The sequence below is a fragment of the Dermacentor albipictus genome, chromosome 9, assembly GCF_038994185.2.
Source record: "Dermacentor albipictus isolate Rhodes 1998 colony chromosome 9, USDA_Dalb.pri_finalv2, whole genome shotgun sequence".
NCBI classification, from domain to species: domain Eukaryota; kingdom Metazoa; phylum Arthropoda; class Arachnida; order Ixodida; family Ixodidae; genus Dermacentor; species Dermacentor albipictus.
The window spans coordinates 22,834,518-22,852,570 of NC_091829.1; the positions used below are offsets into that span (position 1 = coordinate 22,834,518).

Here is an 18,053-nt window from a genome sequence, read left to right on the forward strand (position 1 = left end):
AGAGGGCTCTTTGTTCAGCTTTGTTCAGCTTCTGAAAGTTCTGTGTGTGCCACTTTTTTTTCGGACAACTGTACAAATTGTTGTTATGGTCTCAGTAAAAGCGTAGAGCTACGGTTGTAGCTTAGAAATGCTTTCGAGCAAAATATTTTAACATTATACGTATCCAAGGGCGGCCTTCCTTGGCCGTTCAACTTTTATGGCCGTCGCACCGCAATCGGCATCGCCAATCGCCGTCAAGTCGGACGTGCCGGAGCTCGCCAAAAAATTGCCGAAAAAACTTAATCGGAGGGGTTGCACAGTGGTGTGAGTCCCCAAATAAACGTAGGAAGGTCCGGCAAATTCATTTTTCCCCACCAAGAACGTAAGTGCAGCCCGTCACAGTCGGTGACAGACATTTTTATTGCCCCTATGAATAGCTGGGCGGCCGCCATGAGCAGACTTTCTCTTTTGTTTGCATCGCGTCCTTCACCTCCTCTCATCTGTCCATCCTTCTCTCCTCTTTCAGTCAGTGCTCCGTGGCTTGCCCCTGTCGGGTTTGTTTTTGACGTCCGTCCACTTACTCGTTTTTTTTTTTTTTAATTGCGCACTTCGATAACTTTTTTTTTCTTTTTTTTGCGTGTACAAGTTTAAGTGGTCCCATAGTTAATCGTCCAGTCACGAGCTACCAAAAAATTGGCATTGGAATTATTATTATTATTATTATTATTAATGTATAGCACAGTATAATTACTACCTTTACATTATTGTAGAGACTTATGCAAGAAAAAAAGTTTTTAATTAGTTGAACTGCACTTTTTTACTGCATAAATTGCAGATTGAATTCCAACAGCACGCTTTCCTTTTTTTTTTTCATAATACTTTTTTTTATGTTGGAAAAAATTGAGCTTTATTGTTTTTGTTTTATTTATTTAACTCATCCATATCCATGCTTCAGGAAAAAGCCAGAACAGTGTGGCGTGCACATTTCATTATGATGGAGTTGCTTGGCTAGCAATTAAAAGTAGTGTTTCAGGTCTGTCCAAGTCTCGCTGTACTTTGTAAGCCAGTTCATGCATAATTGTAAAGTGCTGCCTCATGCAGAACAGGGCTGGCAGCTCCTGCAAGAGGCGTGCAGTACCTCTTCTGCAAGTGCACTCCTTGTACTTGTGCAACCTGTTCAGAAAGGAACCTGTATTGTGTGAAACGAATTACAAAGTACAGGTGCTGCACCGGTGCAATGAATAGCAAAATCAAGTAGTATTCCCAGGTCTAGTTCAGGAAGCGTGGGCAATTCAATCCATGCTTACAATTTTTTGTATCATAGGTTCAAGATAGTTTCCCTAAACAAAATGTGGTATTCAAGACAATCTCAAATTCCACCATAGTAGAGAGTTTAAAAAAACCATTGGTTATCTGTCGTATGCATTACATTGCCTGCCCAACTCCATTTCGTTGCCTTAACCTCAAGTAATATTGTCTATAGCTATACATCCATCAGCTTTCTTTCCACAGGAGTAGCCTGGTACAGGATTACCTTTGGGGTAGCCCCTCACCAGCTGCCCACTCTGCAGACTACCATTATGCAAACATGAACAGCTTTCCATTTTTCTCTCCTCCGAATGGGCCAAGGGCTACCCCGGGGGTAGCCCTGTATCAGCTTCTATTGTTTAGCAGAATATCAGTATGTAAACATGAGCAGCTTTTCAATTTCTCTCCCCCTCCGGGGTAGCACAATATGGCTACCCCAGGGGTACACACCCATCCATACCAGCTACCCTAACAGAATACCAGTATGCAGACATGAACAGCAGCTTTGGTGGTGGCATCTTGTGACAATACATTCAAATTGGAAGGCACTGAAACATTCTCCCCTTGTGTGAGACTTCATGTTAGAAAAAACTATATTGTTAGGGAGTTCACATTAAGAAATGCCTTTTTGGCAGCAGGTAGATTTACAGCCACAAAACACAACAGATAAGTGCAACGTCATGGGATTGAATCCCAACCATGGCGGCCGCATTTCGATAGGAGTGAAATGCGAAAACACCCGTGTACTCAGATTTAGGTGTACATAAAAAAACCTCAGGTGGTCCAAATTTCTGGAGTCAACCACTACGACATGCCTCATAATCAGATCGTAGTTTTGGCATGTAAAACCTCATAATTTAACCAATTTTTAAAACTCAATGGCAGGCCCACATAGTTTAGTTCAGCACTGTGCCACCAGGTGTCTCCACCAGTCCTGCTGTTCACATTTCCATACTGGTATTCACCTAAAACAGTGACGTCAAAGTTCTCTGTTGTACCTACCATTTTACCTTCTTCGAGTGCCTCACATGGTTGCTCCACCCTCTCTGGATCAAAGAGCAGCAAACATAATGGAAATGGGCAGTGTCCAGGGCTGCTATATTGTAGTGATCCCTATCTCGACCCAAATGCCTTTCGGCAATTTTCGCATTCACGAGTGGCCCTGTTTGACGCTCCGCCCAGGGATAACATCACTGGAAAGTGCCAAGTGGCTTCCAGTAGGGTGGTAACCAATTCAACCTCATTTACTGTGTGCCTGCATTATCATCATTACCACCCTGCGTCTACAGCAGGACAAAGGCCTGTACCTGGTGCCTCTGCTTACCATGTCCTCTGCCGACCAATTCCACACTCCAGCTACCAATTTTATCACTGACCTAATCTGTTCAATTCTTTGCTAGTCTCGACTGTGTTTCCCTCGCCTTTATCTTTTAAATGTCATTTTAACCCTCTAGCTTCCATGTTCTTTTGTTCGAAGGTGTGCATGATATACCACTCTTTTTTTATTCCACCAATTGCACGTCTCTTTGGGAGTACAATTCTCCTTTGGCAATATTTGTACAAGCGGCAAGGACAAATACAGCACATGTTGATTATCATTGGATTAAAACCGGGTCTTATCATTATTCTTTGAGTTACAACAGGTAGATATATGTAATTTTATGTGTTCGTCTTGAATATGAGGCCCATTTTCGTTTGTCTCATTTGGTTCTAATTTTATATTTCCTTTGCTTCTGAAAAAAAAAATATGAGAAATCAGTTCGTCAGATTTTACTAAACAGGGCATCCATCAGTGGCCTCTGTGCGATTCAAGAAATCTAACAAGCCTAACGTTATCACTTTGACTATCCTGAAACGAGTTGTGAGACTTCAAAGTTGAAACTCAGGAGAGTGTTTTTCTGAAAGTCATGTTCATTCGGAGCCTCACATTGAATGGAGACTTCCAGAAAAATACTCTCCTGAGTGTCAGCATTGAAGTCTCACAAATCGTTTTAGGATAGACAAAGCAATAAAGTCTTCATTCAATGTGAGGCTGCGAATGAAGATGACTTCCAGAAGAACACTTTTCTGGGTGTCAACTTCCAAGTCATGCAGCTTTTACTCCAGGGTAGACAAAGCAACATGGTTGGCCTTATTTGATGTGAGGAACTGATTTTTCGCAATTTTTTCTTCTAAGTTACTTCAAGTAATGGGCGCTTGCATAACATTTTTTTGGCCCAAGGCTCAATTTTTCCACCTTGCTGATCATATTGCTGATGTTTGGAACTGGAATGGTCAATCTTAATTTCTCTTATTGACAGGAACGAGTGCCACTTCTGTGGGTAGATCGAGGCGAAATCGTCGTCATCGCCATGGCCCAATTAGAGCTCGACCCGCTGTTCCTCAAGGCCCTGCGACTGCTACACTCGAAAGCCAAGGACTCGGCTGAGCAGCTGCGGCAGCTCATCGAAGACACGCTCGTGCAACGCCAGGGCGCCAGTGGGGGCTCTACAGGGAGGGATACCAAGACGCTGCTCACCACCATCAAGCTGGTCAGTGTCCTTTTCTGATTAATTAATTTATTTACTTATTAATCTACTACTACCTCACCATAATTAAAACTTGGTTAATTCTAAGAAATCTCAAAATTTTTTGTTGACCCACTATGTTTTGACCTAATTTTTTAAGCCACTTTGTTCATACAAGGTTCGAATTTCTTTTTTTTTTCCAGGGCAGAACAGAGCAGCAGGAAACATTCAGGGAGGGCAGAGTTCATAAGGCATCAATAGTCACAACCACAAGGCGTTAATAGTCAGAAACATGCCCATTTTTTATATCCAGGCTGCTGCGTGTATTGGTGGGGGCCACCCGGAGATAGCACCAGCAACCCAGTCATTGTTAACAACACCTGGGCTTGTGACTCGAGTCTCCAATTTTTTTTCCCCCCTTTGATTCTTTTGTTTTTCTTGTCGTTTGTAGCATTGAGTAACCAATCCCAATGATAACACAATACTGATTGTGCTGCAAGTCCTCTGCAGTCTCCACAGCTTTGCACAAGTCCTCACACCTCACATCACGAACATGCGGCAGTACTACAGTCAGTTTTGAAACAAGCAGTAAAGATGGCTGCCCCTATTCTGTGCTCAGTGCATTGCAGCAGTCTCTTTGTTTTCGGATATGCAAGCTGTCTGTTGATATTCTTCACGTTTGGCAACATGAGTACCATGTACCATGACGTTGCTAGTGCACAGGAGCATGAGCAGGGAATGCCACCTGCCATTCTTTCTGTCAGAGTCACTTCAAATAGTCAACATGACAATCCATGGCGAACAGTCAGCTTAGTCTTCTGTAGTAAGGAGATTAAGATGACTCAGTAGTTACCCGCACCTCCCAAAGTTGGCTGCAGCACATTGACAGTGGTAGGCACTGGTAGGCAGCCGTCTCTGTGTTTCAAAGTGGAAAGAGCTTATACCTGTGTGCATGTGTGCGTGTGTGTTTAATTCATGAGTGGCGCTGACTAACGCTTGTGGCAGCACCGCTACAGCCCGACTGCAGCACACCTCATACATGAGATACTTCGGTGGTGGCAGTATGGCGTGTCGCTATGTTGCTTCAATGCTAGTAACATTAACATCGACAGTCATCCTAAGATGGTTTCTGCCAGAATTTTTATTTCAACTTCTCCATTAAAAAAAAAAGTTGACTTCTATCCTTTTCCTGGCATTGCCGTCTATGATGTGCATGCATGGTTTTTGTATGTGTGTTTCTCCACATGCATTTTTGTTGTTGTTGTTGTTGTTATAATCACAGGAGAATGATGGCAAGGCACACCTTTTGGCACGGCGGCAGTCGCCAAAACAGGAGCCTGGAACTGGCAACAATGGAGGTCCACCCGCCCTGTCGGCTATCCGAAGCCTATCCAGTGATGAGCCGAGACGGAAAGACCCACCACCTCTAGAGTGCAAGCCACCTCCTCTTCCTGTTTTGGCGACAAAGGCAGATACCCCATCACCCGTCTTAGAGGCAAGTATTTGCGGAACTTAGACGCTGCTACCTTTTAATGAGTATTAGCTAGTATTAGCAATAGTTGTACCTAAGAACCAGAGCCAGTAGTCGAGGGGGGAAGGAGTCTTTTCTCTTTTCCTTCTTTCTTCTTTTGGTGGGAGGGGAGAGGCAAGGAAGATTCCTAGCATCTCTCTCTTGCCTTGATGCTGTTCTTAAACATTAGTAAACAACTACACTCACGTGAATGGTGTGAGAGGGGACAGCCAAATTTCCACTGAAAAGGCCGTAGCAACAAAACATCTTAGCCGAACATAAAAGTGTTTCACAAGAGAAAATGCTCAGCTGGAAAGCAACATCGTATTTGTTCATGTCATGTTTGAATTCCCATGTCACTAGAAATGATTGCTCAACCACAAATCTGGTGTGTCCTTTCATGTCCCCCGTGGGTGTGGACACTTGACAATACCTGGAAATTTACAATGTTGCTATGTTCCTTCTTAAAGAAAACAAGCTAGCATGTTTTATTGCGAACTTATTCTATGACGCTTTGGGTTACAGTTGCATTTGATCAGGCAAGTTTTTCTGACAGCATGACAGCTTACAAACTTTTCAGATGTGCAGGTATGTAGACATGAGGAAACGCAGCAATTCATGTTAGTGGTTCATCTCGCATCAATTGGGACTTGTTCACCTGAACTGCAAATTTATAGGAAGAATGAAAGCATTCCTTTTGTTATTGGTGCCCAAAATTGTTGCATTTGCACTATTAAAATATGACCAATAATGCAAACACCAACCAACTAGTTTTATTAAGTTTCGCCCAAATTTACAGAGTCATTCTGAATTCTTTACCAGAGTTGACATTGGGAAGTTTACAGCAGCTTTCTATTAATCTGACTTGTGATCTGAACAGTGTTTTTTTGCAGGAAGTACAGTAGCCAGTCATTAGGAGCTTTGTCACCTACATTACATGCAGAGGCCTTCACAAGGTCACTTCCCACAAAAAAAAATAACACCAGGGTCGTAATCGGGGTCGATAAAATGCTGCTGCAGCTTCTCAAATTTACCCTTGATGAAGTAGTTGGAAGGACTTTGAAAGATTGGATTGAATATTGATAAACCTAATTGGTTGGTGCTCTTCTAGTAGTTGGTGTCCATGTCACTCCCTCCAGTCACTTTTATTAAAATGTGAAGATATCTGCCCAGCGGTCAATTTAGGCACTACTAGCCTCCTTGAAGCACTTGGTTTCAGCGAGAGCAGGGGTAAAGTAAACGTCCGCAATAGAGATTAGTAAGAGGCGATTGGAAGATTGTTTGAAGAAAAGTAGGGAAACAGCAAAAGACAGAGACGTACAAGAGCAAAGTTCACAATAGGGGGTCAGTAAATTTGGTTATGGGAATTCATCATGTTTTTTTTTAACCTTAGTTTTTTCCTATTATTTTCCAACCTGGGTAGAACATTAGGCAGTATAATAGCAAGAGCTTGGTGGCGCAACCCACCACCCGATTCCAAAGGGGACGCTCATAACATCCATCCATCCAGCGCAAACTTCCAGAATAACGGAGATTGATCATGAAGGCCATGCTTTTTGCATACTGTAGCCGCTAGAAGAACGTCATGGCCTCGGACATCATCTATTGCTCTACTTGAAAGCATTCTCCAGCCAGACTGATTTTGACTGAATGTTTACCATACGAGTGTGTGCACTTTTACATCACCAAATGTGTAAACTATTTCTTTGTACAGGTGAGTGGTTTGTTAGAAGCCAAACGAGCCCGCACCGAGTCGCCACAACTAGCCTCATCCCAGTCTGCATCGCCAGCTAGTCGTCTCGCCTCATCCTCCTCCCCGGACTCAAGCAGCGATGGAGATGACTTCACCGTCGACATGGGTCAAGTCTGTGTGATGTGCAAGTGAGCAACACAAGATGCTGTTTCTTCATGTTATCTCTGGTCTGATGACTTTGTTTGAAATAGTATTTTCATGTCAGCAAGAATACAGAAAGATACTAAGCACAATATGGGATGCGAAGAATGCATTCACAGTTGCAGGCAAAATTGTGCAGACCAGAGATGCTGCGAAAAATATTTTTTTGTTTGATTGCCTACACATGCAGCTTGAACTCAAATGGCACAGCTCATGTCCTAATTCTTGATCAACCAATGCATTGCATTGACAGGATTTCATCTTGCATGGCTGATACATTAGAACAGTTTAAGTTTTTTGCTAATGCCATGGTAGTCTAAACTTTCGCTCCCACTTCTTTTGCTTTTCTTATTCTGACCTTTATACTGTCGTCTTTCTTTTATTTCTTTTTGGCAAACATAGTTTGACTAGCCTTCCTTTAATCCTGCCTGAGCAGTTCATCTCCCTTCTAGTTGCAAGCTTGTAACTGTGGGATGCTACCAACCTTATTTGCTTAGAAGTCTCTTGGCCTTCATATTGGTGGGCAAATCAAATCAATCAAAGTATGCAGAGGCCACGTCTGCACTCTTGTAAAGCTTACAGTCCTGCTGTCCCATTCACGACTTTGCAAGAAAACAATGCATTATGTAATGTGTCCAATTACAGGTCACCTTCCCTTTTCGTGTTTTTATCACAAGAAACACACTTGTGATAAAAGCACACTTTATGGCCACAGCTGTGATGCAAGGAACTGCAATCATAAAACAGTCTATCTACACCATGCAAGTAGATGTCGTAGTGGACAGTTGCACTGGCTTAGCCTGGACTGTGGAGTTAAAAGACCTAAGGACTGAACATGAAGGCACACCACAAGAAAGCTGACAAATGTTGCAATGCTGAATTTCACTTCAAAGCTGCATTTCCTACCTTTCACAGCCAACAGGATGTAACTGCCAAGAACCAGCTGATCGAGTGCCAAGAGTGCCACTGCCTCTACCACCAGGTGTGTTATTGTCAACTTGAAGGCGTTGTCTGCAGATTAGCTAATTCTGTGACAGTTGGCTCAGCAGGACAAGCTATTTCTCCTATTCCGCTGTTGTATGCATTGGCCTCACCTTTTTTTCTTTTTCTCTAATCAACTGTGGTGGTCATGGTGTGCTGCTGCTGATAATGAAATTGTGAGCTTGAGTTCCCAGCCATGACAGCCACATTTCGATCAGACAAAGCGCAGATACATTTTCTTTTTTTCTGAGCAGCTCGCATTGCTGCATATGTGTACTTAAATAAAAGCATGGAGGCCCTCCCCCTGTAAAATTGCAAGTACCCTTGTTCGCAGAACTTCGGTGCATGCTAAAGAAACTCAGCTGATCCAAATCATCCAGAGCTCTTTGACAATGTCCCTCGTAGCCTCTGTGTTGATTTGGGATGGTAAAGCCACTGAACCAATCAATTAATCAATCAATCAGCCAACCAATCCTTTCCTTTCTTTCTAACAATACAGGAGTGCCATAGGCCGCCAGCCACTGACTATGATGTCAACGACCCTCGCCTCGTTTGGTACTGCGCCCGGTGTACGAAAAACATGAAGAAAATGGTGAGTCGACCTGGTGGCAATTGAAAAAAAAAAAAAAAGACAGTTTCTCAACTCTTTCACCCAAAGTGCAAAAAAGTGACTGAGATCACTTGAGAAACTCTGGAGAACCATTGCTAAGTACTATTTTTTATTTTTCTCTGTCTCATCACTCTCACTTTGAAAAACGTGGTTTCAGTAGTACAATGCACCAGCTTTTCGTCCTTGTCTTTTAGGTTTTGTTGTCCTCGTTTCCATTTCTCTTGTATAGAAGCATTCCTTCCGCGTGGCCTGGTGATAACACAAAATAATTATGCCTTTCACGAACAGGTGCTTGGTTCTAAAAATTGTTCGACCTTACGAGACACTGGTGCCACTTTTACTATATGGCATATTAAGGTTTGATTGTGTGGTTCATATAGGAGGGAACAAACGCGAGTTAATGACATCTTAGTTGAAATCAAGAAAAAGAAATGGGCATGGGCCGGACATGTAATGAGGAGGGAAGATAACCGATGGTCATTAAGGGTTACGGACTGGATTCCAAGGGAAGGGAAGCGTAGCAGGGGACGGCAGAAAGTTAGGTGGGCGGATGAGATTAGGAAATTTGCAGGGACGGCATGGCCACAATTAGTACATGACCGGGGTTGTTGGCGACATATGGGAGAGGCCTTTGCCCTGCAGTGGGCGTAACCAGGCTGATGATGATGATGATGATGATGATGATATTAAGGTTTAGCATTTCCATCATGAAATAGATTTCCATCTGTTTCAACAAACGGACAAAGGAGTGGCGCTTAAAAGTTGCTATTTGGCAGCTTGACAAGCCCATCACCTCTATTATATAAATTCACAGCAGCATAAAGAAATGAACACAGGTTATTGCACCAAAGAAAGAGCATTGAAATGACAAATATAATAACATAACACTGAAAAATTCCTACATAATCACGCTATGGTGTTGTGGATGCATCTTAAGAGGGGTGGTCTAGTAGTCAAGAAATTGCCGTTTTGACTTGTAGCTTTCAGGTTCAAATTTTGTACTTCTTATGACAATCTTTTTAAAGCAAAGGTAGACATACAAAGCTTAATAAGATGCTCACTGGCATTCCTGCGTTTTCCTTTTTTTATAGCAATATCTTTATTTTTATGCTGATGAAGCAATCTCTTCTGAGTGGTCTCCGGTAATCTAAAAGTACACTGAACAGATGCTAACCTAAACAAACAATACTTTTGCATTAGAAAGTGGTAATGAGATTTACTTGCAAGAATATAGCGTAACGCATGCTTGACGATTGTGAAACATGATACTAGAGCGCGATGCAACTGGTGTTCGAGATAAACCACTTGTCACTGAAAAAAATAGATAGATTTTTCTGCTCGGAAAAGGTTTTATATATGCAACACCAAGTAACTAGAATTGTGAGTTAAATTTAAAATTTGTACTCAAATACAATGCCACTTAACCGACGCAAAATCTTGTGAATGAGTCTTGCAATCGTGCTTCATTGCACAAGCTGCGTAGACTCCCATTTGCTTGCTCGGCACAATGTTTTATGACCCAGTCACAAGATCTTGTCCCTGCCCGCGAGTGCTGTTGTTATACAAAAATTTTTTTATTAAAAAAATGAAGTGGCGGGATTTCACGTGCCAAAACCACTACATAATAATGAAGCACGGCGTGATGGAGGACTCCGGATTCATTTTGGCCACCTGTGGTTCTTTAACATGCACCTAAATTTAAGTATAAGCGAGCATTTTCGCATTTCGCTCCCATAAAAATGTCGCCGTCGCAGGCGCGGTCAAATCAGCGACCTCGAGCTTAGTATTGCAATGCCACAGCCACTGGGCTACCACAATGTGTGGTAATATGGCAGACACATTAATTATACAACGTTTGTTGCCTTGCTAATACCGCGTTTCTATGGGGGTGAAATGCGAAAACACCCGCATCCTGTGCATCGAGGGCACGTTAAAGATCTCCTGGCGGTCAAAATAATCCGGAGTCCCCCACTACGGCATGCCTCATATTCAAATGGTGGTTTTGGCACGTAAAACCCTAGTGTTACAGTATTCAATTGTCTTCCTAATGTTGTCATTTATAGACCTAAAATTAGAAAAAAAAAGAATACAGACAGTAATTGGTGAGCGTCGTGCTACGCGAAATTCAGTCAGAGTGCGAGAAAATGCGTAAAAATGAAGCTATACACACACTAGTATAGCCGGAGCGTAGCAGGCGACAGAGGCGGGTCCCCCGACTTGCCTCATCGAAGCGCCTTCCCCAGCACTGCCGTCGGTCATGCATGAGGCTAATAAAGTTTGATAAAGAATAATCTTTAATTTGTTAAAGACTAAATAGAGTCGGCACTAGTGGCCTTTGAAAAGATAAACAACGTATGTTATAACATGGCTATTAGAGCAGAATTAGACAAGTTATATGGCACTAGCGAATTTTTGTACTGTACAGTTAAACAAGAAATAAGAAAAATGTCAAAAGTCAAAGGCAAAGTCCAACTGAAATACGCAAGAAATTGCAGTATGCACAGGGGAAACGATTACTGGTTTAGGATCTTAAGCCACATGCTCTTTCCAACAGAGCGAAGGAATGTCAATTGGCTGAGCTGTTCGGGTGAAACCGACACCTTCTTTGAATGGCCACAGAACCAACATGCGGGAATAGACAGTTGGAAGGTATAGATTTGCTGGAATTGACATGAACTCCATTGCAGTGTCAAATACATGCTCCAAACCGGAAATGCGAATCTTGTGCCACTTTTTTAGTGTACTGAGAGTGAAATGACAATTAACGACTGGGTTTCCATAGTATGGCATTAGTTGCGAGGACATTTCAAGCCTCCGGTATCAGGCGGCATGGTGGCATCTGGAGGAAGAGAGGGAAGCGCTCGGCATCACTCGGGACTTGCAAAAGCAGTCGGCAATCGCTCTGTCAAATCCACAGTCAATGCTCGTGCTCCGCCATTCTAGTACAATTTCAAAATTCTTTTGCCACTCCTGTCAAACTCTAGAAAACTATTAATTGAACATGTCCATCTATTAAGTCGATTAAATTAAAGGTGGACATCGGTGACAATTAATTGTTTTGCGGGATACATTTAAGTGATTAATCGTTCACCGATGTTACCAAACCTAGTATGAATCTTCTAGCATTTTGGGCAAACAATGGAATGCTGGAAAAACAAGAAACAGATCTCTCAATCTTGGCCTCTTTCTTTCTTCCTTTCTTTCTTTCAAGGGAGAATTTTTTGTGTGTTCCTTTCAGCTCTTAGGACCATCAATAAAGTTCCTCGTCTGTCTGTCTGTCTGCCCATCTGTGTTCCTTTCAGACCATCAAGCCTCCAAAGCCAGCATCGAAGGTACCCTTTGGAGTTCCACGAGAGCTGACGCCACCAAGCAAACCAGACACACCTCCACCACTGACATCTCAGCCATTCAAGCGCGCCGAGTTGAAGGTGAGCCAGGGCTGGCGCACGATCGTAACTGGAGCACTGCAAATGAAAGGCTGTTGCAGAAGCACTCTGAGAAGACCACACCCTTGCAAGCATGAAATGGGCATAACAGGCATGGCCTCACACTCTGAGTGCCTGGTCCTGAGGTGACATACCAATGTGATTTGACTGGCACTCAGGTGATCTAAAAATTCTTGGCCCTTCCAGTGTAGTCAGCCAAAGATTAACACAATAGTGGCGCTCTATGATAATTTGCAGAGCATTTATTGCTGTACTCTGTTTAATACGCAGCACGAAACGATACGAAGGCGAGATACTTTTGTTACTGCTCGCAGGGACAACCAAGAAATAGTGCACCACACATTAAAGAAAGTTATAGGTGCACATCATGTAATTCTCTGTAAAATTAAATCTCATACTTTTATGTTGCAAGGTATAGAAAGGCGAAAATAATGAAAATGCGAGCAGCCCTTTTGAATGAGAGTGCTATCTTGTACGTGTCACTCATCTGCATGTTCAGAGTGGCATGATTTCGTCTTCGCAAAGAGGACACCGTGGGTCTCTCAAGAGAAAATGTCAGGTCAAGTTACTGCGTCTTTTTTTAGAAAAGTTAATTTTTTCTGGTTCTTTTTGCTGCTTCAAAAGTCGTGCCTTCCTTACTTAAAGCTGCAAGCAAGAGCGAACCAGGCACATCAGGTTGCATTGGCTATCATCATGTGGTTCTGTAGCTGCTTCGCCCAACTAGCCCACCTTCGCACAAACCTCTCTTCACCCCACCCTTTTTCTACATCCAGGTTCCTGCACTATCTTCCTCCACTGGCCCAAATAAGCCCATCGGACTCGCTGGCCTCGCCGCTAACCTGAGCAAACCGAAGCCGCTGAAGCCGATGGGTTCCACCGCGCAGCCACAGAAGCCGCTGCCCACCGCATTCCAGAATCTCTCAAGCCTAGCCGCGGCTGCCACCGCCATAAAGTCCGGTTCCTCCTCCGCCGGATCCTCCAGAGGAAATAATGGAGGCAATGGCAATTCCTCGTCATCGAACTCCTCCGGCCCGTCGCCGCCAGCACTCGTCCCCGTGAGCACTGCAGGTGGCAATGGGAAGTCGGCATCCTCATCTCTACTTATGTCTGCGGACAAGCGGCTGCAAATAATGAAGAAGAAAGCCGCAGCAAAGATGCAGGAAAAGCGACGAGTAACGTCGAAGTAGTGCGATTTCTTTCTTTTTTTTGCCCTCTCCTCTTCTCTCTCAGCGGCTGGTTCCGGAGTACGGTTTGCGCGGGACGCTGTATTGACTCAATAGTGTTAACCCCGGTACTGCATTGATTTAAAAGCGCCACACGTCTGGAACTTCTGGCCAAACGGGACATCATAAGACTATGTGTCATCCGTTCTTCGGCTTGATGGATTATATGACAATTTGTCTTTTTTGTTAGCTTGATCTCTAGCCACGTTGCGACCGCCTTGCCAACCGACACGACAGCAAGGCAAGGCATCTGCTGTGAACTTAAGGTATTGTGCCGACAGTGTAACCTGTTGCGCGGAGCGTCGTGGAACATTCGTACTGACGCAAGAAGCAAGTTTGAACTAGCGAGAATGTCATGCTGCATTTAATGACGCTTGCTGCTTAAAGTGTCAAGATTTGTGCACCTCATTGTGCGCTGTTGTTTATACCAGGTGCCTGGTAAATGCGTAGTTAGCACTGACTGATATAATATTGTATACCATACGGTTCCTGAAAAAACACCGATTTCCAATGAAACACGACTGTGCTGGATCTGTTCCCATACAACTGTGGCAAGTTGCATGTCGTTTGTGCAGTTTTTATTGTGAAGAGCTGCAACAGATGTACATGTGTCCAGCATGTGTCCAGCACGATGCATGTTCCAAGTCCATGATTGTAAATACTTTCTCCATTCTGAAGGAAATGGTAATTGCTGTATTTGGAGGCCATCATTGAACTGCATCTAGAGCTTGAGTGACAGTGTGACTACATCACTCGGTCAAAAGACTTCAATGGTAGTTCATCTGGTGGGGAAGGTACCACATAAGATGGTTAAGTTTTGAAGTTTTAATCACCACAAGACCTTGCTTGAACCGTTTTAGCCCTATGAGCCGCAAGATGTCTTGGTGATTTCAAAGACTGCTTCGAGATTGTCAGTTCAGTCCTGTCCAAATAATGCATGAATGAAGAGGAAGTGAAACTTATAAAGAGGGGATGCTTGCCACTGGGTGAAGCAGTGAGGCACAAACAATGCGCATGTTTGAAATGTCACTGTAGTGAAGTCAGTGAACAAATGAACGAAGTCACCGAGTGATTTCCAAACACCAGGGAGGTGCATTAACATAATACTTATAACGTACCTTTCTCTGTATGTGTTTGCTGGTTGGTTGAGGGCAGATGATGCAGAAACAACACATCGCTAGTGCATTGATTGCTCTTAGTCCAGGATTACAGATATCACTGAGTAAAGTTGTCAAGGGCATAGTCACAGACTGGCTATCTAGTCAGCCATCTCTAGTGCTAGAGAGTGATTGGTTGAGCCCTGTCTGTACGTAAAATTTCCAAGTCAGATTCATCTGTTCTCCGCTCCAAGCCTCGGTCCTTGAATGTTGATATGGAGCTGTTCCCGGTGTCGTTAGATTGTGGAAAAGTATGGTGTGCAAGAAGTAATGGCGCGTTCCATACGACAAGTGAATTAAGAACGCAATAATGACTTTTAGCTTTCAGTCATCCTATAGGCTTGACATTTCATTAGCATTCAGGCACTCACAGAAAGCTTACATTTGAAATACAAGCCCACATATTAATGTTTCGTTAACTTTCTATGAGGCGTCATATCGGCGAAATTTTCCTGTAATGCAGAAGAAATGTTGAAGTTATGTAGTAGTACATACCAAGGAAGTATTTCCCGTAGTAGTCGACAACCCTGCACATTTGACATAGCCGTCGGCTATCCTGCGCATTGCTTTTATTTTCAGTGCTGGCACGCCCAGGAATGGTTTTCAGTGTTCATATTAAGTAGCCAGCTTTCCCGTTTCTTTAGTCAAATATTTATCAGAAGACATAGACATTACTGTTAAAAAAAAGCGCCTTGGGCATCCAGTTGCAAAGCAGTTCTTCATGTTGCCCAGAGCTTGGTTGTGAGTACCTGTCATCTGGTTCACTTTAATACAAATGTGCACACGTCTGTCTAGAGTGAGAGCACACAATATCATTTTTACCCACGAGCCTTCGAGTGAATGTCAAGTTGGGTTGAAAAAGCATTACATTGCCTCAACATGAATGGAACTGAGCACAGCATGTACTATAACAGACAAACGAAATAAGTTAAAGCTAACTAGAGCACATCCTTTCATTTCCCTATTCACCACTTCATGCGATGCCTGCACAATTTCAGATGTACATTTCATTTAGGTCCTGCAGCATTTTCGGTGACCAGATACGTGCCAGCACAACTGAGTTATTACTCTTAAGAAGTGGTCTACTTTATAGTTTCCTGTTCATGTTCCATTTGTTCATATAGTCCAGTGCTCGCTGAATGAAACGCGATAATCAAAGCGCACATCGCTTGGTAAATTTTGCGACTCAGCTTCATTTAGAGGGCGACATTCTACTCATTCCAAGCTCGAGGTGAGAGGTATAAGAGCAAGTCATTGGTGCATTTTTCACCATCTTCATAACTACACACAGGGTTCAGAAGCATATACAAAGCTGTCCACTCCCAGGAAAAATACCTCACTGCTACTCAGACTTATCCTTCATTGATAGTCATGTGGCCCAGAAAATCATAACAGCTTTATTTTTTCTGGTTAAGGAAATTCTGTAGTTACGTTCAATTAAATATTGTGTTTGTTTGTTTTCCATTTAATAGATAATCCAGTGTGCTTCACAGCACAAAAAATATGTAAGTCAAGTCCCCACATTATGTTTCATTTGACTGCGACTAAACAGAAAATGAACTCTGAAGTGATGCAAGACTTAGTCATACTTGTGCAAATTCCTCATCGCTGAATCATTTTGTCATCTTGCACATCGTTGCTTGCTTGCTGTGATCCAAGTTGCGCAAAGAATGTCACAGACAGAAGACATCGAGGCGCACCATTTGTCATGTAATACCCCCTTAGCAGGATTCACTGCATTGTGCATTGTTGGATGACTGACGTAGATCGTGCCAGCCTGCTCGGATTACCCAGTGAATACTGCCGAAATGAGAACTCTTCACATGGACTCTGCAGAGTGTCGAGATACTGTCTTCGTGACACGGCGTAACATGAAATGTGCTTGCTACCCGGTGCATTACTCTTTAGTACAGTACCCTGTTAATTAATGTCTCAGTGAGTCTGTATACTGTCACTGTTGGACAGAATTACAGAACACTGGAGACATAGGTGGCAGCAGGGCCGGTAGCACCCCCTTGTGATGCTTTGTTCAACCACAGTGCATTAGAAACATTGCTGTGTTCCATGAACGTTCTCACCAACGGAAAATAAGAAAGACAGCCACAAAGTGCACATCAATGATTATACTGCTGGCAAGGAATTTGCAGCAGTAGCTACATAGCTTGTACTCTGCCACTGCTGCAACAGTTCTGTGCACTGTAGTTGAACTAAGTGCCACAAGGTGGCACTGCCAGCAAAGTTGCCCTATTTTTCAAGGGCTTGAAGCTGCCCATGTCTGTGTATCCAGCACTTCGGTAACCTGTAAATGGTAATACGTATATTGACAGGGTTTACCTCTCCAACGTCAGGACGCGATAAAGTCGATGGTTGCATCGCAGGTGTCATGTGCAGTTTACAGACGGCTACATGCCATTGAGTTTTTTGCAAAAACCACTAGAGGGAACTTCGCGCTAGTGTCTGGGGGAGCTGCAAACACTGAGTGAACAGCCAGCATGGGAATGATTGGTAGTTACATGGATTTGGAAAAAAATTTGTCGCTTCGACTTCAAACTGGTTTACGACTTCTAAAATTGATCGTTTTCAGCAAGATATTGCATTATAAGTGCTACAATTTGCAACGAGTCCGATTGTGCACAAAAGCTTATTGCCTTCACGTATTTGGAAAAATGATTGCTTGGAAACGTGGAAAGATAAATTGTGATAAGGCCACAACAATGTCTGAAGCTACAAGCACAATGATTAGAGGAGTCCATGTACTGCAATTATGCCGCCCGTTGATTATTCCCATGGAATGATTCACATCAGCCATATCGGTCACCTTGCTTGCCGGAACTGCAAGCAAGAAACCAATAGGGCTCGTTTAGATGAGCTTTGGTACTTTGTGCAAGAATCATCAGTGGTTTTAAAAAAGCAACTGCAGAAAATTTATGCCATAGGCTGTTTGTGATGCAAAAAACTAGGTGACCCTACAACAGGGTTGCATAGCTGCATTTGATGGTCTACCTTGCCCTTTGTCGCACAAACTAGTGTTGTAAGCCAGCAATTTTTTGTTTGTTCCCTCAAGTGCTTTGCTGGTTTCAGGGCATTTGTTTTATGTTGTTTCTATGGGTGTTGGGGAATGCATTATTTATAATCACAACTGCTCCCTTGTTGGTGGAATAACGGGTCGTCAAGACTTACAAGTATTTTGGAAATATTTTTTTTTCTTTTCCATTTCTTTTTCCGAGGTAGAGGAATTGAAATTGTGATACGACTGCTTTTCATGAGGCCTGCTTCCTCGAGACACATGTAACGAGAACCGCCATCACAGCAATAAAAGAGAAAAAAAGAAAAGAAAAACGAAGCATCACAAAAATGCAAACACTAATTGTAAAAGCAAATCAGATTAAAGATGCTGAAACAACTGTTTTGCTGACTGCAGTTTCTGTGCGACCCAGT

General features: G+C 43.1%; 1 protein-coding gene across 1 annotated transcript; it reads left to right on the forward strand.

Moving 5' to 3' along the window:
- The first annotated feature begins 200 nt into the window (after nt 1-200).
- Nucleotides 201-18,030, forward strand: LOC135901957 (integrator complex subunit 12-like). The gene is made up of 8 exons (XM_065431809.2): nt 201-361; nt 3,588-3,818; nt 5,077-5,289; nt 7,019-7,185; nt 8,114-8,180; nt 8,679-8,771; nt 12,092-12,217; nt 13,009-18,030. Exons 2-8 carry the CDS (start codon nt 3,639-3,641, stop codon nt 13,420-13,422), a joined length of 1,260 nt encoding a protein of 419 aa, XP_065287881.1. The 5' UTR covers nt 201-361; nt 3,588-3,638; the 3' UTR covers nt 13,423-18,030.
- Nucleotides 18,031-18,053: the final 23 nt, after the last annotated feature.

What these genes read in the sequence shown, in the direction of transcription:
- LOC135901957 (XM_065431809.2), top strand. Translation starts at nt 3,639, where the DNA reads ATGGCCCAATTAGAGCTCGACCCGCTGTTCCTCAAGGCCCTGCGACTG. An exon ending in TGCTCACCACCATCAAGCTG is followed by an intron (nt 3,819 to 5,076) that starts GTCAGTGTCCTT and finishes TTATAATCACAG; the next exon opens with GAGAATGATGGCAAGGCACA. An exon ending in CAAGTCTGTGTGATGTGCAA is followed by an intron (nt 7,186 to 8,113) that starts GTGAGCAACACA and finishes TACCTTTCACAG; the next exon opens with CCAACAGGATGTAACTGCCA.